We start from the raw sequence: 21,796 nt of genomic DNA, 5'->3' as shown, positions 1-21,796 counted from the left end.
CCGAGGGAAAGGTAAAAGTTGAGAGATTGAGTGTATCAGATTGGTACTCTAAATGAAGGTGCTTCTGAGCAGGCCCTCACCTCCTTCAGGGAGGAAGCAAGGATGAGCTTTAGAAGAGGAGGTTGGTAGGATCCTGAGCTAGGGGGATGACATGGGTGGAGGAGGGATCCGGAGCCAAAGCAGAATCAGTCCTGGGAACCACTGAGGAAGAGAATGGGAAAGGTAAAGTAGATCCTAAGGTTGCTTTACAAATGCTTTGGGCTGAAAATGGATGTAGAGAAGCTTTGCGAGAGCTTCTCACCTAAACTCAGAAGTTGAAATTAATGGAATGTGTCTGGCCTTAATGTTCAAGATTCTGAAACCCACCCTCTCCACACCTACTCTCAGTGCTCGTGGAATTGAGAGGCACCATAATGTCGGGGATACTATCAACCTAGAGGCAAGAAGCCCCAGGTTTAAAACCCCAGCCTGACACCATGTTTTTTTTTTTGATAGGGCAATGAGGGTTGTGACTTGCCCAAGGTCACGCAGCTAGTTAAGTGTCAAGTGTCTGAGGCCGGATTTGAACTCAGGTCCTCCTGAATCCAAGGCCAGTGCTTTATCCACTGCACCACCTAGCTGCCCCTGATGCCATTTTTTAGCTGTGTGGCCCTAGGTGCAAGTCACTTAATCTCTCTGAAGCTCACTTTCCTCACCTGTGAAATGGGAGAGGGGCCCTAAAAGAGGTGCCTCCAATGATGGGTCTAGAATCCTATGAGGTTCTCTGACCAGTGCTCTTTGGAGGCCAGCAGGTCTCACTATAGTCTAGTCTCCCTTGCCCCCAGCTCTCTGTCCCTCTCCAGCAAACTCATGTTGCTGTCCAGCTGCTTGCATGCTCTCCTCTGGAAGTGGCTGCAGCCCCTTTAGATGAAACTCAGGGGGAACTCGAGTGAGTGGAAGGAAGCTCTGTATGTCCCACAGACAGCAAGGGGCAGGTGCTTTGGGTTGTAGCCCCCTTCCTCATTCTGGGCTAGTAGTAGGGAGATGGGAGGGTCTCCCACCCCCTCATCCCAATGGCCCCGGCCCCTGAGGTTTCCTGCAGCACTGATTGCTTCCTGCACTCCCTGCCAGGCCGGAAAAGACAGGAAGTGATAGAGGAACTGGTGAGAGAGAGAGAGAGAGAGAGAGAGAGAGAGAGAGGGAGGGAGAAGGAGATAATGTAACTTTGTACCTATGTGTGAGAGAAATTATATGTAATACGTTGTGAGAGAAGAGGGATCTTGTGGAGTGACTGAGAATGTTATGTATTCGTGGCACTGTGCGGTGACTGTTTCTGAGCTAATATGTGACCATGGCTGGCTTTATCTGTGAGAGAGACTGAGACAAAGACAGAGGCAGAGAGAAAGACTATGTGTAAACCCATGGGCGGCAGTGTAACTGTGTGAGGTTGTGTCCATGTGCGAAACTGTAACATCAAGCGTCAAGAGATTTCATGGGACCTTACGTGAGACAGTGAGTGACTGTATGACTTTACAGTTGGAGATTCCCAGTGACATGCTGTGGCCACATTTGTTTGTGTGTGAAGGATTGTGAAGGAGAGATACTATAGTAACAAACTGATGGAAGGAGACTGAGGGTGTGCTTGACATCAAACATGTTATAAGGCTGAGAAGTTATGTAAGCGACTCCAACCATGCAGGGGCAGGAGGCGAGGGGAGAGAGAGAGAAAAGATGGGAGGGACAGACACAAAAGAGAAGCATGCACAAAGAGGGGAGACATACACAGAAGGAGACACAGACAGTGGGGAGGGAAGAGGAAAAAGAGACAGAGAAAAGACACACAGAAAGAGGAGAGGAGAGAGTTGACAGAGAAAAGGGTGGCTGGGAATAGAGAAGAGATCGAGTGAAGATGTAGGAAGAGAGATGCACGGAGAGATTGAAGACCCTTTGACTTGTGTAGATGATACACTTCTGGTGTTTGGACATCACTGTGACTTTGAGGACTGCCTGTTGGGGGATGGAAAGGGAATTCACTAATTCTAGTCTATGTGACTGGAGTAAAGCCTGTGAGAAAGCTCACGTTGGGGAACTCGAGTGTGAACCTGAAGTCGCTGTGACATCTGCAGACCAGGTTTACGTGTGAGATTCCCAGGTGTGTTATCTAGCTGTCCCTTTGTCCCCCACCCCAGTCACCGGCTTCTCTCAGGATCGAGGCCAGGGGCTACACAGGACAATCAGCTGGGAACTGGGAAGTTCTGATAAAGCTGTAAAAGTAGAAAAAAGACAGTAAAAGTAGGGGGCTGGGGCAGAGCTGGGCTCTGGGGGCTGGGCACACAGGGGCCCCCACCTCATGGATGCAGAGTGGTAGGGCTGACCAGAATGTTACAGGTCATGTGCTCCAACCCTTTTCCCTCCTTCTGCCACACCCCCAGAACCCCAGTCCCTACCCTGCTCCTTGCTCCTGGGCACTTCTTGGTTCCATCGCTCTGGCATTCAAAGGCTGCCGTGTACAGACCCCGGCATATCTCTCTCTGGGCCCCCTAGTTTTCCCCCTGTCCCTGTCCCAGACCTGCTGGGAGAACCCCATTCTTTTGCTCCCAGAGAATCCTCTTTAACAGCTCCCAGCCCCCATGCCCCTGTGCCCATGTCCCTATGTGCATGCGGAGAGAGTGAGGCTGCCCAGCCCAAATTGGAAGCACATTAGGAAGAGGAGGGGGGGGAGAAGGGGAGGAGCCCCCTTTATCCCTCCCTCCCTTCCCCACTCCCCTGCTGCCACCACCACTAGCCTGCCTAGCCAGTCTCTTCAAATTGCTTCCTCTTGTAGAAGGCCCGACCCTTCTCAAGGGCTGCAGCCCCTTACTCCCCACTAGTTGGGAGTGTGGTTGCTTAGGCTGAATCTCTCTGAGGGACTTCAGCTCAAGGGGGAGCCAGGTGGGCCCCCCAGCCCAAGGCTGTAGTGTGTCCGCGTCTGGGGAGGGAGCTGCCTGGCAGCTGGGGAACAGCTGGCCCTCAAGTGGGGGTGGGGGTGGGGTGGGGGCGGGGGGAAGGGGACGGGAAGGAAAGGCAGTAGAGCAGCTGGCAGTGGGTAATGGGATGGGGGGTGGGGAAGGCCCCAAAGTCCTGAGAGTGTGTGCATCTCCCTCTCCTCTCCCTATCCCAGGCCTCTTAGCCAACCAGTTGGGGGTGGTGCTCTTGCCCAAGATGAGGCCTCTACTTCTTCCTATGGATATAAGCAACATCTACTGACTGATCCTTAATTTTTCCACCAACTGAAATATGCAGTGGTTCCTTACCTCTTTCTGCCTCTTTCTGCATCCCACACTGCTCCACTCCCTGCACTCACTCCCCTAAGGTGGGATCTACTGTGGACCAAAGCTAGAACCTCAAACTAGGCTTGGGTGAGGAGCCCTCTCACAACTCAGAAAAGCAATTGGGCAGGGGGTGGTGCCCAGGGGGCTACTTCTCCAGAGTTCACCCTTCTTCTCACGGGCCAGCAACTTCCTGAAGCCAGAGAACACAATGGAGGCCTCTCCCCGAGGGCTTTGGGCCCCTGGGAGATTCTGCACTCTGCAGAGCAAGGCTGAAGATAGGATCCTAGATGGGCTAGGGGCTGTGAAGGGTGTGGGGGGTAGAGAGCCCCGGGCATCCAGAGGCCTAGCCCCAGCTACAGGGAGCAGTCCAGCCAGTTCTTCTGGTGCATCAGGCCCCAAGGGGAGTGGGCAGACAAGAGGCCCCTTATCTTCTCACCTGTCCTAAAGCCTGCTCAGGCACCTTCCCCATCTTTCCCTGCCCTCTCCCCACTCCTAATCCCACACTAGGGCAGACCCCAAGGAAGACTGAGGACTTGGACAGAGGGAAGGGATGGGCTATTACATCTGTAGATAGGCTTTGGGGTGGGGGAAGGGGGGAATCTAGAGGTCACACCACAGGGAGCAGAGGGTTACAAGAGAGGAAAAAGACTGTCAGTACTAACAGGATTGGGTCTAGGGCCAGAGGAGATCCCCATGCCTTGCACATAGTAGGCACTTAGGAAATATCTGTGGATTTGTGACTGCCAAAACTAAAGTCAGGGAAGATGGTGGGGAGTGGGGGGGATAGGTTTTCACATTCAAATCCTTAAAGAGTAAATGTGGTTGGTGGGGAGAAAATGGACTGCCCATGGGGTGGTGGGGTGGTGAAGGATGGGTCCTGGGTCCTCCAGAAGCCCTCAGTGGGATGCTTGGGTCTCCAGCGCTTCCTCCCTACATCTGCTGTGATCCCCCTCATTCTATTGCTTCTCACATTCCTTCCTTCTCTGTTTTTCTCTTTCTCTCTCTTCTTCAGCCTCTCCCTACATTTTTCCCTCTCTTCCACTATCATTTTTTTCTGTCTCTTCCTCTTCCTTGGTCTCTCTCTTCTTCCCTTATCTGTCATTTGTTCTTTGTTTATCTTCGCTTTTTGTCTCTGCCTCCTCTTCTCTGTTTTCTTTCTTCCCTGACCTTTGTTTTATATGTTTCTCCTCTCCCATCTTCTTTCCCTACTATCTGTATGTTCTGCTCTATAGCCCCCTCTCTCCTTTCTCTCCTGTCTTCTACCTCTCTTCTGCCCTTTCTCTTTTCCTTTTCTCCTTCTTGTTCCAGTGTCTGAGTTCTTTACCTGTGTCCTAGTCTCTATCCATCTTTGCCTCTCTGCCCATTTTCTCATTATCCCTGCTTCCCCTTCTTCCTTCAAAAGTTCTAGATTTAGGGGCAGCTAGATGGCGCAGTGGTTAAAGCACCGGCCCTGGATTCAGGAGTACCTGAGTTCAAATCTGGCCTCAGACACTTGACACTTACTAGCTGTGTGACCCTGGGCAAGTCACTTAACCCCCATTGCCTAAAAACAAAACAAAACAAATCAAAAAAAGTTCTAGATTTAGAGTCAGGAGCGCCAGTCTACTCCGACTCTGACATTTACTGTGTTGCTCACTCACCGGAGGCAAGATGTTTAATCTCTCTGGTCCTCACTTTCCTCATCTTTGAAATATTTATAGGCTCTTCCTCACAGGATCGTTTGGAAAGGAATAGTTTGGTAAACCTTAAGGTGTTCTATAAATGTGACTTGTTATTATTATTAATCAATGGTATAGTCAAACACTACAGAGGTTGTTGACAGCTAGGAGAGGCTGACCAGGGGGAGGAAGAAGGAAGCTGTAATGTCTCTAAGGGAAAAGATGTTTGCTTCCCATCCATCCCTTCTCTGCTGTAAGGGGAGACAGCATGTCTCCCCTGAAAGACAAGAAACTGAAGGAGCTTCATACTACATTTAGTCCTGCCTCCATTCCCAAGGACACTGGCTGGCCAGTCTCCCTTCCCTGACCCCTGACCCCTGACCCCTTCTCAAGCAATGGGGGCCTAGCATGTCAGAAGAGCCCAAACCAGTATAGCCACTCTTGACGGTAGTGAGGATGGGGTGGGGGGAGGGCCTGACTTCCCAGATAGTGAGGATGGGGGAGGCCTGACTTTCTTTCCTATTTCTCATGAGACAGCCTACCAAGGTCACTAATGTGTACCTTGGGGGACATTTTACAGAGGAGGCAGCTGAAGCCCAGAGAAGTTAAAAGACTTGCCCAAGGTGACATAGGTGGGTAGTGGCAGAGCCAGGATTCAGACCAAGGTCCTCTGACCCTGAATTCCGGCCTCTTTCCTCGGTGTTGTTCTGATTTGAAAGGTTCCCAGGTTCAGGACACTGCCAGGGAACTGTCTCTGTGCAGAAGTGAGCGTGTACCATTCTCACACATCAGTGTTCCTGTATGCACCTTCATGTTGGGGGGGGTGTGTGTGTTCATGTCTTACTGTCCGTGTATGTGTCTGAGTTTTAATAACTGCACTTGAATTCGCATGTGTGCCCGCACATTAGTAGCTATGTATTCATGCATCTGCTTTTGTTGTTGGGTGGCTGGGTGAGGGGGTTCTTTTCTTTATCCCCTTCCCAGTCCCCACTCTTCTTCTCCTCAGCACCCCCTCTCTTAGTTTCTCCCTCCCCCTGCAGCTCATCAGTTGTATGTAGTCCTGGCCAGGGGCAGCCTGCTTCCCCCCCCACCCCCAAGTCAGTCCTGGCTCCTGCCGTGTTCGCCTTATTTGGCCACAGTGCTCCCGAGGGGGGCGGGGCGGGGGCTGACATCACCTCGAGAAGGGGGGGTGCCAAGAACAGGGAAGGAGGGGCAGGGGGTAGGGAGTTGGGGGAGGCAGAAAAGTTTCTTTAGTGATCCCTGGGGCTGCCAGGGCCCCCCACGCTACCCAACTACTGCTGCTCTGAAAGGCCAAGACTTCATGGAGGGAATAGTTCCCCGGCACTCCTTCACTGAGAAAACTAGGGGTGTGGGGGAAGCAGCTGACCAAAGTGAGGTCCCAGGAAACAGCCCCCTCCCCTTCATCTTCCTCCCACTCCTGCTTCTAATAGATGGACTTAACCCTGGCTGCCCAGAGACTTGCATTCTCAGTGTTTTCCATCCTGCTTTTCCATCCACAAGAAAGACAAATTCTCTTGGGCCCGGGGGCCTCTCTGCGTGGCCTCCTTCAGCCCTCCTCCCTGCCCCCCCCCCACTACTGCACTCACACTTCAATCTCTAGGTCACTTATAGCTCTAATCCTTTCCTTTCCAGGGGGCTTTGAGAGAGGTGGAGAGGAGTTCTGAGCCTCCTGGGAGATTGAGGAGAAAGGAAACACAGGCCTCTTGGCTTCCTGGGGCTTCCTGGGGAAAGGTCCAGGATAGGGATCAAGGACAGGGAGAAACTTAGGTATTGTCTTCTTTATCTTGTCTGGATCCTTGGTTTGGGATCGCTGCATCTCTTTCTCTCTCTCTCTCTCTCTCTCTCTCTCTCTCTCTCTCTCTCTCTCCCCCCCCCCCAATCCCATCCTCCCCCCCTCTTTTTTTCTCTCTTTGTTGCTCTCTCTTTTCCTCTCTCCCTCTTCTCTCTCTCCCCATCTTTCTCTGTCTCTATCTTCCCCTTTTTCCCTCCCTCCCTCTCTCCCCATTTCATTGTCACTCTATGTCTCTGTCTCTCTTTTCTGAGCTTGGAGTCAAGAAGATTTGAGTTCAAATATAGCCTCAGACACTAGCTGTGTGACCCTGGGCAAGTCACTTAACTTCTGTCTACCTCAGTTTCTTCAACTGTAAAATGAGGATAATAATAGCACTGAACTCCTAGGGTTGTTGTGAGGATGAAATGAGATAATTGTGAAGTGCTTAGCACAGTGCCTGGCACATAGTAGGCATTTCATAAATGTTTCCTTCCTTTTTCTCCTCCCCTTTATCATCTCTCTTGACTCTCTCCCTCCAGCTTTTTCTTCCTTTTCCACTTAATCTCTCTCTCTCTCTCTCTCTCTCTCTCTCTCTCTCTCTCTCTCTCTCTCTCTCTCTCTCTCTCTCTCCCCAATCCTGCAATTAGAGAAGTCATTCTTCAGTGGGCTACTGGAGCTATGGGGACAGGTTTCTAGGTCTGCACTGGGGCCTCTTGGGCTCCTTCACTTGCCCAGACCTGACTGGCCCTTGGCACAAATTTCCCTTGGATCCAAGAGCTGATGCCTAGAGTCATTGCCATGACAACCAAGCCCCTTCTTTCCATGATCCCAGGACATGTCCATCTTCACATCTAGCTAAAGAACAGGATCCCCCCCCCCATACCTTCCCTGCTCGCCTGCCTTCTTCCAACCAACCCATCATCACCTTTGAGGCTTACTCTGAGCTTCAAAGGCTCAGGGAGAAAACCTCCAGTCTCCTTAACTTCCCCCTTTGAATTTATGCCCCATGCAAGAAAGCTTCCCTGCCCTTTCACCAATTCTCACTGACTTCCCCTTCACCCTAACCTCAGACTGGGAGAAGGTGGCTACCCACTTGTCAGACACCTTATCAGGAGTACCTGCTCACCCTAGTCTACAGGGGGTATGGGCCTGGGGCTATGGAGAGCCATACAGGACCTGGAGCTGTGAGAAATTGTTAGGGTTCAGAGCATTAATGACTTTTTATGGAGCTGTATGGCACCATGTGAATTTATGCAGACATATACGGGGAAGACATCATAGTGTAGTGGGTGGAGCGATGGCCTTGGAGAGAAACTATCTTTTGCACAGTGCTGGTTGACTACTGAATACTTGAATTTGAATTCTCCTGCCTCTGCTTGCTAACTCTATGATCCTGGGAAAGACATTGAAGTTTCCTGAGCCTCAGTTTCCTTATCCGTAAAATTTAGATGCTGACTCATGGAGTGATTGTTAAGATCATCTGGGCTCAGATATGTAAGACATTTTGCAAACCTAGAAGGTGCCCATCTGTATTGGTAGGAAGAGTTTCCTTACTAAGACTTCTTTATACTGGCAAAATCACAAGTCCAATCCAAAAGTGAAAGTACTTTTTAAATGTGAGCTATGATTGTACAAGGCCATGTGAAGTTATATAGGCCCATGTGGGTCTGGGCAGTAAGCACTATGTAGGCCTGCTAGAGGTTTCTAGTATCATGTCAGGTTCTATGAAGCCCTTCACATGGGGTCTATTAAGTCACTGTGGGGGTGACACAGGGTCACCCCTCCACATGCCTTCCCAAGCTCCCCCCCCATTCCCATCGATGGATCCTTTTCCTTTAGCCCATTGTGCGGGTCGTTTATTCGGACACAACTTGTTACTGACAGTTCTCCTTTTTGTGAGTGTAAATTCTGTCTCCCCAGATGGACTATAAGTTCTTTAAAGGGAGCAGAGGACTTCTCTTATCCCACAATGTAGAAATACAATAAATATTTGTTGGATAAATGAATGAATGAATGAAGATAGAATCTCATGGTGTCATGTAGAGATCCGCAGAGCTTTGTGGGGGGTTCTACAAAATGCCTTGAGACAAAAATGGCACCATGAGAGCAGGAGGCCAAAACCCCAAAGCTAACACATCAACAGTATGGATGGATGTTTGGGGAGAGATGGACAGGTGGTAAGAGCCAAAGAACCTAGGAGTAGGGGGTGGGGGAATGAATCTCTAGTCCTTTCCCTCTATACCAGCCATATCAGTGACTTTGTTTCACTAGGCTAAGTCACTCCTGGGCCAAACTAGGATCAAAGACCCCCAGCCCTTCCACCCTTTGACCACAGACCCATTGGTGAAGTGGAAAGAGTACTGTATTTGAAGTAAAAGGAGCTGGGTCCCAATATGGCTACACCCCTGTGACCTTAAACAAGTCGCCTAATCTCTGAGCCTCTGTTTCTTCATGAAGGCGCTGGACTTCTCAGGTTCCCTTGTGGCTACAGGAAGTAGTGCCTGGAGGAGGTCACTGGGAGTGGGGGCTAAGGGCATCAACCTGTCACCCTAACACATCCCTTCCTCCAAAGCATAAGATCCTCCTCCACCACCACCCAAATCATAGAGTCGTCAGCCTCTGTCACCATCCCTCACACGCACCTTCTTGGTGGAGAGAGAGGAGGTGGGGTGAGACTTGAGGCACTGAGCAGACAGCCTTGGGAGGTGGGGGGGTGGGGGTGGAGGGGAAGGGTGAGTGTGGCTTTGGTTTGGGAAGAGCTGGTCTGGCCAGTTCCATGACCCCCATCCTGTCCCCTGTTCTACCAGGTCCTCGCGTGCCCAGCGGGCTCGAGGCCAGAGCCCAGAGCAACCAGCACAATAGCGTCCAACAGCTGGAACGCCAGCAACAGCCCCGGAGAGGGCCGGGATGATGGGCCCGAGGGGCTGGACAAAGGGCTGGACAATGATGCGGAGGGGGTGTGGAGCCCCGACATTGAGCAGAGCTTCCAGGAAGCCCTCGCCATCTACCCTCCCTGTGGGCGGCGTAAGATCATCCTCTCAGATGAAGGCAAGATGTATGGTAAGTGCCAGGTCCGGCAGCAGGGCCCAGGCGAATAAAGGGAGCCTGTCTGAAAGGGGCAGAGGCAGGGAAACCAAGATAGACGGCTTCAGTGTGGAGCAGACAGCTGACACGTCAGGGAGGCCTGGGCAAGGTGGGGTCTACTGGGCTGCCCTGATCTTCAGTCCTCCCTCATGGAGTGGCTCTCTCCACAGGCTCCCCTTCCATTCCCTCACCCCTCCCTTTGCTGTTCTCTGCCCCCTCACCCAACCGGTTTGGCGAAATAACCCCTGCGCCAGCCACAGGCGAGTTTGGGCGTGTGAGCCCGTGTGTCTGGATCTGGGCCTCCTCCTCCTTGTCCTCCTCCCTGTCCTCCCCCTCCTCCCCCTCCTCCTTTTCGTAAACAAGCCAACTTTGCCCCCTCCCCCAGTCCATGGCCAACATTCTCCTGCCCCTATCTGCTGTTCCTGCTCCCAGTCTTACTTTCCCTCCCCCAAACTACTTGGTTTCAGGGTGACTCAGAAAATGGGTAACCTCTGCCCCCAGGCTCTTATCACCAGGATCTCTGGCATGTCAGAGGTCAGTGACAGAGATATGGAGGGGCTTGTGTTGAGGGAACTGGGAAATACCCCACAGGCCCCAGAGCTATCATGGGAACCTAACAAGCTGGACAGAGGCCTTTTCTGGGGGTAGCTGCCACAGAGGGTGGCTCAGCTCTGCTCTGCTGAGGCCCTAGTCAGACACTGTTGGTCATACAAGCTGTGGATCCAAGAGAGACAGCTGGGATGGGGGTTGGGGCTAGACTCTTTGCGGAGGTAGGAGACAGGATTCTGGGTTTAAGAAACCTGAAGGGGTTGGGGGTAGGGGGGTAAGCGTGGCCCATGTGAAAAGTGTATTAGGCAGGGGAGAGACTCGCATCTGTCCTTCCTTTGTTCCCCAAATCTTATCCATCTTATTTCTGCTCTTAGCCCGTACCCCCAGTGTGAGGTCCTCTTTTTTTTCTTATTTCCAGCCCCCCCAAACCAAAAGGAAGTTTCCCCTACTCTTCTAGCCCCTGGTAAGCCTGATCCAGAGCTGCATTTTTGGGATGACTCTGCCCGCTGACGTGCCGGGGCTGGCCCCTGGCCAGCTCCCCCCACCCCCCCAAACCGGCTCTCCCAGCAGCAGCCCAGACAGCTGGCGGCCACTTAAAGAGACAGGCCCTTAGCCTTTCAGCCCAGGCCAAGAGGGAAGGGGAAAGGGAGGAGTCTCAATAGGGAAGGGACCAAAGTAGGTAGATGGGGTGGGAAGGGCTGACTTGGGATCCCTCTCCCACCCCCTCACCCCTAATTTCCTCATCTCCATGAGAGGACCTCTCCACTTCAGCAGGGAGATGCCTTAGGACAGGGTTGCCTCCCCAATACTCACTGGGTTGCCTGCCCCCACCCCAGCCCCACGGACTAGCTGGGGCAGCCCCAATGGGGTATTTTTAGCCAGGGATGGAGGAGTGGAGAAGGGAAGGCGGGAAGGGAGGAGGAGGGAGGGGAGACGGAAGGGGTTGGTTTAGTCAGTGGAGAAGTATTCCAGGAATGTGACTGTTTTAGGGGAGGACTAGGGGTTGGGGGGTAACACAACTGGGATTTTAGTAGAAGGGGAAGTGGGCAGGAAGAAACATGGAGAATCCTATACCTTCAGTGACATATCCTCAAAGAGACACATACCAAGAGCCTCTGGCCCCCCCATGTTGCCAATATTCCTTGGGTAGATGCCAGTCCTTCCGCCCATTTTTTAGGGCTTGGGGCAAGGTCTCCTTTCTTCCTGGGGCAGATATCACCCCACCATCACCAGAGATGAGCTCCCCACCCTCTTCCAGCTGGAAGGGTACACTTTCAGGAAGCTGACCAAGTGCCGAGTCACACACAGGGCATATACACACCCTCCTAGAGATAGGTAGGTAGGTAGATAGATAGATAGATAGATAGATAGATAGATAGATAGATAGATAGATAGATAGATAGATAGATAGATAGATAGATAGATAGATAGATAGATGGATAGATGGATAGATAGATGGATGGATAGATGGATAGATGATAGATGGATTCATTCATGTATTCATATATATATATATATACACACACACACACACACATGGATAGATACATAGATCTACATGGATGGATTATAGAAAGACAGACAGACATTGAATGCTTACTGCTTGCGACACACACAAGGACACACAGACACAGATATATAAGCTCCCTCTAGATATGCAGGAGTGTGTAAAGAAATGAGAACCACAATTACGACATTCAGCAGGGCAGATTCAAGGCTTCAAGGAGCACCCAATCCTTACTCCTTGATAAAGAATCAATCGTTCAGAGTTGAAGAAGAGCTGAAGGGACCTCAGAGACCAGCTAGTCCAATCCTCTCATTTTACAGAGCAGGAAACTGAGGTCCAAAGAAGGGAAGTCAGGGCAGAACCAGGACTAGACACACACACACACACACACACACACACACACACACACACACACACACACACACACACACACACGTCCAGACCTGACAGCCAGGCCAGTGCTGCTTCATATACACAGTCACACACACATACGTGGAGTAATATGGGTGGAGGAGGGGTGTAAACACCTCGTGATTCAGAGGATACAGAGCCACATAGACATGTGTGGAAAGGGACACACAGCGCACACAAAAGGATGCCCACAGTGACACATCCAGGGTGGGAAAGACTGGAGAGGCAAGGAAGAGACATGAACACACACACGGTGTGTGAGTTATCCAGGTGTTTTCTTCACCTGCCCCTATTTGTCTGCAGAACCAAAAAGGATTGTGAATAGGACAGTAGTCTATGCTATGTGTTGGCCCCCTTTTTTACCCAAATGCATCTGGTCTGGAAGCTACTGCCTCCACCCCTCATCTCACCCATCCTCTGCCTCCCAACTGGGGAGTTGTTCCAAGTCCTCAAGGCCATGTGGTCCCACTGGCTACTCAGATCCCCTTCTTCCACCCCTTCATCCTGTTGGCATCTATCCAACTCTGTCCAACTGGTGCCACCTTCTGGCCCTGAGAGACCTGGGGTGGAAGTGAGGAAGAAAAGGAGAGGAGGAGACATAGATACTGGGCTGGGAGGAAGACCATAGCGCTGCCCACTTTTAGTTACACCGTTTACCTATTTGATGTCCTTGGTTTTCCCCTCCTCTCAATCCAGGTCGCAATGAGTTGATAGCCCGATATATCAAACTAAGGACAGGAAAGACTCGGACAAGGAAACAGGTAAAGAGACAATTGATGCTACAGCCCTGAACACACATGCATATACACACAACTGACACACACATACCACACATTTCTCTCTTTTCCCACTCCCTTTCCTCTTCCTCTCCTCCCTCTTCTTTCCCATCCTCTTTTTCTTTCTCTTCTCCCTCTCTCTCCCTTTTCTCTCCCTCTCCTCCTTCTCTTCCTCTTTCCCTCCCTCTTTTCTCCCTCTTCTCTCCTCTCTCCTTTTTCTCTCCCTCTCTTATTTTTTCATTCCCTCTTTCTCTTTCTCCCTCCATCTCCCCCTCCCGATTTCTCCTCCCTCCCCCTCCTTTCTCCTCCTCATCCCTTTGAAAACAACTGGCTCTGGGGCAGCAAGATGGCGCAGTGGTTAAAGCACCGGCCCTGGATTCAGGAGTACCTGAGTTCAAATCCGGCCTCAGACACTTGACACTTACTAGCTGTGTGACCCTGGGCAAGTCACTTAATCCCCACTGCCTGCAAAAAAAAAAAAAAAAAAGAAAAGAAAGAAAGAAAAGAAAACAACTAGCTCACTATCCTCAACAACTCTACCCCCTTTTCTCTTCCTCTCTACTCTTTTTTGTTTGTTTGTTTTTTTGTTTTTTACGGGGCAATGGGGTTAAGTGACTTGCCCAGGGTCACACAGCTAGTAAGTGTCAAGTGTCTGAGGCCGGATTTGAACTCAGGAACTCCTGAATCCAGGGCCGGTGCTTTATCCACTGCGCCACCTAGCTGCCCCTCCTCTCTGCTCTTAACCTCTCTGGCCCTCAGTTTTCTACCTTGTGAAATGAAGACATTGGAACAGATAGTCTCCAAAGTCCCTCCAAACTCTGACATTCCATGTTCCTTCCTTCTGCTCCCTATTCCTAGCCTTCTACCCGGAAACTGCTCTATCCCTATCCCCTGGATGTCTTCTATTGCTTATTCTTAAAGGCTTCCCCAGGATTGAAATTTCCAGAGTTGTACAAATGGGTATCAGGCTGAGTACTGCACAGCAGGAAAGGCCAGAGGAAGGGGATGCAGCCTAGACAAGATCCCCACCCCCCGCTATTCTTGGAGGTTGGGGGGTGGAGGGGAAGTTTTAGAATGGGACCATTTTATTGAAAACTCTAAACACCCCCAAAAACCCACATCTATTATATTGTTCCTGGAGATCTCATCTATGGATCTGTGGAAAAGGGGAAAGGCTGCTCCCCAGAAAGCCTATGGGGTACCTGGTATCCTCTATGAGCCTCCTGTAGGTCAGGGAGGATGAGGGCAGGGTGCCCACCCCTATCTTCCATCACTATTCTCTTGGGTCCTTTGGCCACAGTGCTGCCAGGTTTCAGAGCTCATGGTTTCTTCCTCTACCCTCCTTGAGGGGACTGGCACCTCTGGTCATGGATAATAGATTCCAGGAAATAATCTAATGGAACTCTATACCCCACTTCCTGCAACTTAGAACCCTCCCCACCCTACAGTATATACCCTGATTGTCCTCCCAACTGGGAGGCGATAAGACTGTTGGAAATCTCATCAGCCTGGGGGTCAGCAGGAGAACCCACTGTGTTCTTCCTCAGTTCTCCATGCCCAGGGCTTTTGACCGGCAACAGATACACACAGTGTCCAGTCTTAGCTAAGACCCTAAAGGCTATCCCTAAGCCCATGTATGAGAGGAAGATTAAGGTCAGGTCCTAGAGGCTCAGAGGAAACTGAACTGATTTTGAGTCAGAAGACCTGGGTTCAAATCCCAGTTCTACCTCTGACAGTATCATATAATCTGGCACATGTGTGACCTTGTCCAAGTCATTTCCCCTCTATGGGCCTCAGTTTCATCATCTATAAAATGAGGGGGTTGGACTAAGTAGACTCTCAGTTCCTTTCTTATCCTAAGTCTATGATCTCAGGACATAAGACAGCCACCCCTAACATTACCACTTTAGTTCAATTTGACAAATATCGAATAAGCATTTCTGATGTGCTGAGTTCTAAGTCCTAACCTCTAGGGCCATGCCATCTACTGGGATTAGGGGTAACTATGGCCATCCCTTCATCCTCCCTGGCCTCCCCCCACCCAAAGATGGGGTTTGAACCAAGGAACTTGGTGCTCAGCATGTCTATGACAAACGTGAGTTAACAGAACCAAGATCCTGTTCCCTAAAGGCAGGGTAAGACTGGTGATGATGGTAGTGATGGAAAGGCTTTGGTCCTGGATCCCTGGATGAAAACTATCACAGGAGGTTGGGATCCTCTGATCCCACCTCACGAGATGTGGCCCCTCTCTCCAGTATGGGGGTAGAAGTCCATTCATTAAGCATGAATGCCCAGACCTGTGCTATGCACTCTGGGAGAGAGAAAAGAAATAAAGAACACGGTCAGTGTTTTCAGACTTTTTTCAATAGATTATGCTAATTTAAACATTTTTTTTAATGTTTAAATTTTTAAAAAACTTAGTCAACGCAAGAATCCACATAAGTGCCACAAGTGCCACGGAAGTGGCTGGATTTGGAATCAGAGCATGTGCATTTGGATCTTGGCTCTGAAATGTATGACCCTTGTGATCTTAGGCAAATCACCTGCCCCTCTGGACCTCAGTTTCCCCATCTGTAAAACGAGGTGGGGAGCATCGAGGTGGCACAGTGGAGAAAGCACCAGCCTTGGATTCAGGAGGACCCAAGTTCAAATCCAGCCTCAGACACTTGACACTTAGTAGCTGTGTGACCCTGGGCAAGTCGCTTAACCCCCATTGCCCCACAAAACAACAACAACAACAAAACAAATGAGGGGGTTGGCCCAGATATGGAGTGGGGGAGGGGAGGAATTAGACTAGATTATCTCCAAGGTCTCTCCTAGCTCTATATCCATGATTCCACTGTCTCTAAGTTCCCTTCCGGCTGTAGAGCCTATGAATGAGTCTCTTCCCATGGCCAAGAAGAGCTCATCAAGTGACAGGTTCACTTTGATGGGTGTATCCCTGAAAGGGCTGTTCATAAATCTAATCCTTTTAGAGGTAGGGGGCAGTTCAGCCTTTGAAAAAGCCAGGTGCTTAATTCTTTCTTAAACTGAGCAACTAATCTCTTTTGTAAAGCTGAATTCTCACACCTTGGATCTATTTAAATCAGGGTCCATCCACAAATGGGGAAACAAGACCTGCATGACCAAACAAAAACAAACCAAAAAAACCTAGAAAATCTAAAGGAGCTTCATAAAACATAAACTGTTACATACATATCATAGTAGGCAAAGAAGGAGAAAGATCACTATGGGTTAGGAAAGCCTGGAAAGGTTCCTCTGAAGAAGTGAGATGTCAAAGAAATGGTGACTAGAGCTTAGAGAAGAGGTTCCTAAAGGAGAGGTTTGAGCAGTGTTGAGCAAAGGTGTGAATGAGTATGGTGCACAGGCATCCAACAATAATTGGAGCAGAGGCATTATGCCCTGGGATAGTCAGAAATGAAATGTCGAGCCAGCAACAGGGAAGCTCATGGGAGCAGTAGCTACAATAGAGAATTCCCATTTTTTTTTTCCAGAAGATCTGTGTTCAAGTCTTACATCTGATATATGTTGGCTATGTGGTTCTGGGAAAGTTACTTGATCTCTAGGCACAACAAGTATCTATATGCACTGGTGGAGGGAGTTCTCATATGGGGATTCCCTATACCAATGAAATCACTAGTTTGGTCTCCCCTCCCCCCAGACACTTACACAACCTACCTCACAAGGTTGCCTTCAGGAGAATACTTTGTAAAATTTAGAATAGGGAGTGCAACTAGGTGGCGTAGTGGATAAAGCACCGGCCCTGGATTCAGGAGGACCTGAGTTCAAATCTGGCCTCAGACACTTGACACTTACTAGCTGTGTGACCCTGGGCAAGTCACTTAACCTTCATTGCCTTGGGGGGGGGGGACTTAACATACAGAGGCTTTAAGTGTCTGCTGTAGTGAAAAAGTGAAAAAGGTCTGGTGAATCTCCTTTCTGCTATTTTCTACCTGTATGGCCTTGGACAAGTGACTTACCCTCCTCTCTGTGGGTCAGTTTCCTGATCCATGAAAAAGAAGGAACTGGATGAGACACACTTGGGAACTTGATCCAACTTGAGACCATCTGATGTGAATACAGCCTGTCATTATTTTATCAGGCTGGGGAATTTAGACATAATCCAAGAGAGAAGAGGAAGCCAATATAGATTTGAGCATGAGATCAAAAGGATGGCAGTTGGATTGGTAAGGTTATGAACCTGGAAGGTTGGAAGAATAGCGATGCCTTCAATAAAAATAAGGAGATTTGGAAGAAGGGATTATGGGGAAGAAAGATAACGAGTTCAGTTTTGGGCATGTTGAGTTTGAGACGTCCAATGTAAAATGTGCAAGAGGAAATTGAGGAGCAGCTAGGTGGCACAGTGCATAGAGCACCATCCCTGGAGTCAGGAGGACCTGAGTTCAAATCTGGACTCAGACACTTGACACTTACTAGCTGTGTGACCCTGGGCAAGTCACTTAACCCTCATTGCCCCACACACACAAAAAAAGAAATTGGTGGTGCAGGACTGAAGATTGGGGCTGTCTATCTAGATCTTGGAGTCTGTAGGATAGAGATAATCAAATCCATGGGAGTTAGAGAGAAAGAGAGAGAGAAAGAAGCGTTTTGGGGATATAGGATGGAGCCTTAGGGTGAATCCACAAGGCTCATAAAAAACCACTAAAGAAAAAATGGGATTGGTAGGATGGGGGGCTATGGGGTGCCCTTCTATGAGTGTTACTATTATATCTACATGTCTATAGACCAATACCCCCCAAGTAACCCTTTTCCCCAGGAGCACAGGTTCTGGGACACACCTTGGAAGCCTCTGGACCAGGAAGGTGTTCCATTGGACTCAAAGGTTTTCTTGGGACCAGTGCCACCCTGGCCATGGCTCCTTCGTCACTCCATGGGCCTCCCCCACCTCCCTCACTTTTTCTGTGTTTTCCTCTCTGGCCGGACGTGGGGTGGTGCCCCTAGGTGTCCAGCCACATACAGGTTCTAGCAAGGAAGAAGGTGCGGGAGTACCAGGTTGGCATCAAGGTATGTCAGCACCCCACCCTGGCCTGGGGTCTCCAACCTCTGCCCTTCCTCCCTCTTCCCAAGCCCGCCATACCGCCCTTCGACCTGCAGCATGGGCAAGCGACTTCCCCTGCCCCACCTCTTTCCGCTCCGCTCGCTCCCTCCTCTCCTCTGGCTGACGGCTCTGCTGTCTCCCTCTCCTTCTGCTCTTTCTCTGCAGGTCTCTAGCCACTTGCAGGTTCTAGCCAGGCGGAAATCGAGGGAGATTCAGTCCAAGCTGAAGGTACGGGTCCCCCACCACCCGGCCTGGCCTCTCCTGGGGCCCCTTGGGCCTCCCACCGGCCCCTTCCCGTCCCTGCATCCTTCTAGCTCTGTAGGTCACCCACCCTGCTTTCTGTCCCACAGAGCACTTGCTGACTGTCCATGGGCCAGGTAGGGGAGGGAGAGGAGGCCATAAGAAGGCCCCTGGGTAGAGGGGAGAGAGCAGGCAGGAGAAGTTTCTCACTTTCCCTACTTTCTCAGGGGTACCCTTGAGGGCAGAATGGGGATAATGCTATGGAGGACCTAGCAGGAGGAAGCAGGAAGAGGGCACCCTTATCCTCTGGGTTAGAGAACAGACCCACCAGTACTGACCCTAGGGATTTCCCCACCTCATCCAGATCCCATTATAAGGAGGAGAGAGAGGGAAATAGGTGCAGCATCTGGCGGTCTGAGGGCCACTAGGGCCGATCTCTCCTCTACTCGGCTTTCTTTTTTTTTTCTCCTTCCCTCCTCCTTGCCACCGCTAACTAACCGCACTGGGGCTTTTGGGGGTCAGGGCTTGGTTATGGGCTGTTGGTAGTGGTGGTGGGTTGGTTATAATGGATCGCTTCATTCCTCTCCCCCCATCCACCCATCTACCACGGTAGACCTCTAGTACCAGGGCATCCTGAATGCAGGTCTCGGTCCCTAGAAGCCCTAATCCTTCTAGGATCAGGTCATATTCAATTCCCCCCTCCTCAACCCTTCCCAGAAGGCGTGCCAGATCTGGGCCTGCCTAGCCCCTTCCCTCGGGCTCCTAAGAGGTAGATACAGAAGTTTTTCCCCCCCCATAGGTGACCCTTCTCTCCCCAAGTGTAGGTTTCACCCCTGTCGTCTGAACTCTACAAAATAACTAGGCTGCCACCATGGACAGTCCCACCCTGATCTCCCTCTCTCTACTGCCACTGTAGGCCTCACCTCCTTACCTTAGTCCTATTGGGTCTTCTCAGTTCCCACAGCTCCTCCTCATCCCGAGGCATCGAAGCATCCAGCCCGTTTCACCATTCCATGCTTCAGTCCTTCCCCTATCCAATTCCTTTTAGTCTCCCTCTAGTACCCTCCTCCAGAGATTCCTGGGCCTTAACCTCTTAACCCCAGCGGGTTGCCCAGGTGATCTTACTAGAAGGCAGATGAGTGTCCCTAGTCAGGAGCCACTGGGGAAATGAAGACCACAGAGGGAAGCTAGAGTTCCGTGGACCTCTCCCCACCTCTTTAGTGAGTCATTGGAGGGAGGCGAGGGGAATGGAGAGGGATGATCCCCTCTCTCTAGCCTCTAAGTCTTCCTCTGATCCAGTGTTTCCTTTTTCCCTCACAGGCCATGAACCTGGTAAGTGGCAATTCCTCCCCCTGTCCCCCATCCCTTCCTCTTTCCCTCCTTGCTCCTTCCTCTGACTGATGGAGTAGCATAAGTCCTTGGGTATATGCCATGGACTGATTATGTTGAGAGAAACCTTAGACCACTGAAAACCCAAGATCTCATCTTGGCTCTGGTGCCCACACTTATGTAACCTTGCACAGGTCACAATGTCTCTGGGTATCCCTTCCCTCAGCCCAGAACCAAGGATCCTACTTCCTTCCCTATTAATTTCACGGTGCCATTTCTAGAAGAGGGGTAGTGGATAGAGAGCCAAGCTTTGAGCCAAGAAGTCCTAGGCTCAAGTACCACCTCTGACACCTACCAGCGGCATAACCCTGGGCACGTTACCTAACTTATCGGTGCTCTAGGCAATTCTCAAAGACTACAAGTTGCAGAGAGGGTGCTGGCCTGTATTAGTTGGAGGAGTTCCCTACACTCACAAGTTTAGTCTCTATCCCCTATCCCATTTTAAGGATTCAATGAGATAATGGATGTGGGTGCTCTATAGAAGTGTATGGTCTGACGGCCTCATTTTACAAACAAGGAAACTGAGGCCCAGATTAGTGAGGAGACTTGCCCAGTGGGTTAGTGGCAGAAGCTCTTACTTCTGGGGTGTTATCCTCTGCCCTTGCACTGCCTCCCACCCAATCTCTGCCCACCCCACCCCCAGGCTTTCCCAAGCAGGTTTCCTTGATGTATGCCCCTCTAAGTGGGCTCCTCCCCACTCCCAAAATTCTCTGGGCTGCTCTACATTCCCTAGTCACAGGCATGTGGGGTGGGGGGGGAACCAGAGGAGTGCATGAGTCTGGGAGTGGTAGTGGAGCATGTGTCATAGTGGAATAGTTTGTCCCATGAGCCCTTTGACATCATACCCCCTTTCCTTCCTCCCCAGGACCAGGTCTCCAAAGATAAGGCCCTCCAGAGCATGGCTTCTATGTCCTCAGCTCAGATTGTCTCAGCCAGCGTCTTGCAGAACAAACTCAGCCCACCTCCCCCACTCCCCCAGGCAGTGTTCTCTGCCGCTGCTTCACGGGTAAGGTACAGGGGGCTCAGGGATTGGGAGAGGAGGGGACCAAAATTCAGGCTTCCAGGAGACAGAGAGCGGGTCTCGTGAGCCTACAGTGGCGGGGAGAATTCACAGCAGGGCAGAGATTCCAGGCCTGGTGAGAGTGGGTTGAATAATCCCCCAACTTTCTCTTTTCTCTGCAGTTCTGGAGCGGACCCCCTCTCCCGGGACAGCAGCCGGGACCCTCTCAGGAGTGAGTTATTTCAATCAGCTTACCCCCACCCTTCCTGCGCCCTCCCTCAATTCCTTATCATTGCCCCCTGTCTGGATCCTCACCGACCCCCATCCCCAGTCCTCTCCTAGAGCTTCAGCTCCATCTTGAAAACCTGAGAGTATCAATCTATCCAGCTCTGGCCTGAGTCACTGGAGATGAAGAAGTTAATTAATTAGCCAGCTAGAAACTTATCTGTAACACAGGTAGTTAGTCAGCTAGTCAACTGGCTAACTAGTTAGTCACTTACTCATCCTGTCACTTAGTCAACTTAGTGACTTGGTGAGTTGGTCACTTATTAGTCAATTACAGAACAATGGGATTAAAGTGCTCTCATTGGATAAAATGATTCTTTCACCACCCCAATTCTAATCAGTCACTTAGTCATCCAGTCAGTTAAATAATCACTTGTCATTCAACCACTTGATGAGTCACTCACTTAGCTAGTCAGTGACTCAGGAACTTAGTGACTTAACCAGTCAACCAGTTTCCTAACTAGTTATCCAGTTAGCTAACTAATCAGTGAGCCACTTAGCTGGGTTAGTCAGCTAATCAGTCAATTATTTAATCAGTTACTTAGAGAAGGAAAGAAGGAAGGAAGGAAGGAAGGAAGGAAGGAAGGAAGGAAGGAAGGAAGGAAGGAAGGAAGGAAGGAAGGAAGGAAGGAAGGAAGGAAGGAAGGAAGGAAGGAAAAGGAGGAAAGGGAGGGAAAGGGAAGGAACAAGGGAGGCAGGGAGAAAGGAAAACGCATTTATTAAGCAGTGTGGTTCTCAGACTTTTTGGCCTCAGGA

General features: G+C 50.5%; 1 protein-coding gene across 1 annotated transcript in view; it reads left to right on the top strand.

Annotated features, from left to right (window-relative positions):
* The window catches only part of TEAD3 (TEA domain transcription factor 3), a 34,653-nt gene that overhangs the window by 4,410 nt on the left and 8,447 nt on the right, over positions 1-21,796 (top strand). Inside the window, exons 4-9 of the mRNA XM_044003387.1 lie at positions 9,548-9,800; positions 12,988-13,052; positions 18,292-18,354; positions 19,687-19,698; positions 20,621-20,761; positions 20,938-20,987. Of these exons, the coding sequence (XP_043859322.1) occupies positions 9,548-9,800; positions 12,988-13,052; positions 18,292-18,354; positions 19,687-19,698; positions 20,621-20,761; positions 20,938-20,987 (584 nt within the window). The remainder of the gene's footprint in view (positions 1-9,547; positions 9,801-12,987; positions 13,053-18,291; positions 18,355-19,686; positions 19,699-20,620; positions 20,762-20,937; positions 20,988-21,796) is intronic.

This window comes from Dromiciops gliroides, chromosome 4 (genome assembly GCF_019393635.1).
Source record: "Dromiciops gliroides isolate mDroGli1 chromosome 4, mDroGli1.pri, whole genome shotgun sequence".
NCBI lineage: Eukaryota > Metazoa > Chordata > Mammalia > Microbiotheria > Microbiotheriidae > Dromiciops > Dromiciops gliroides.
This window is presented reverse-complemented; position numbering and strand designations above follow the sequence as displayed.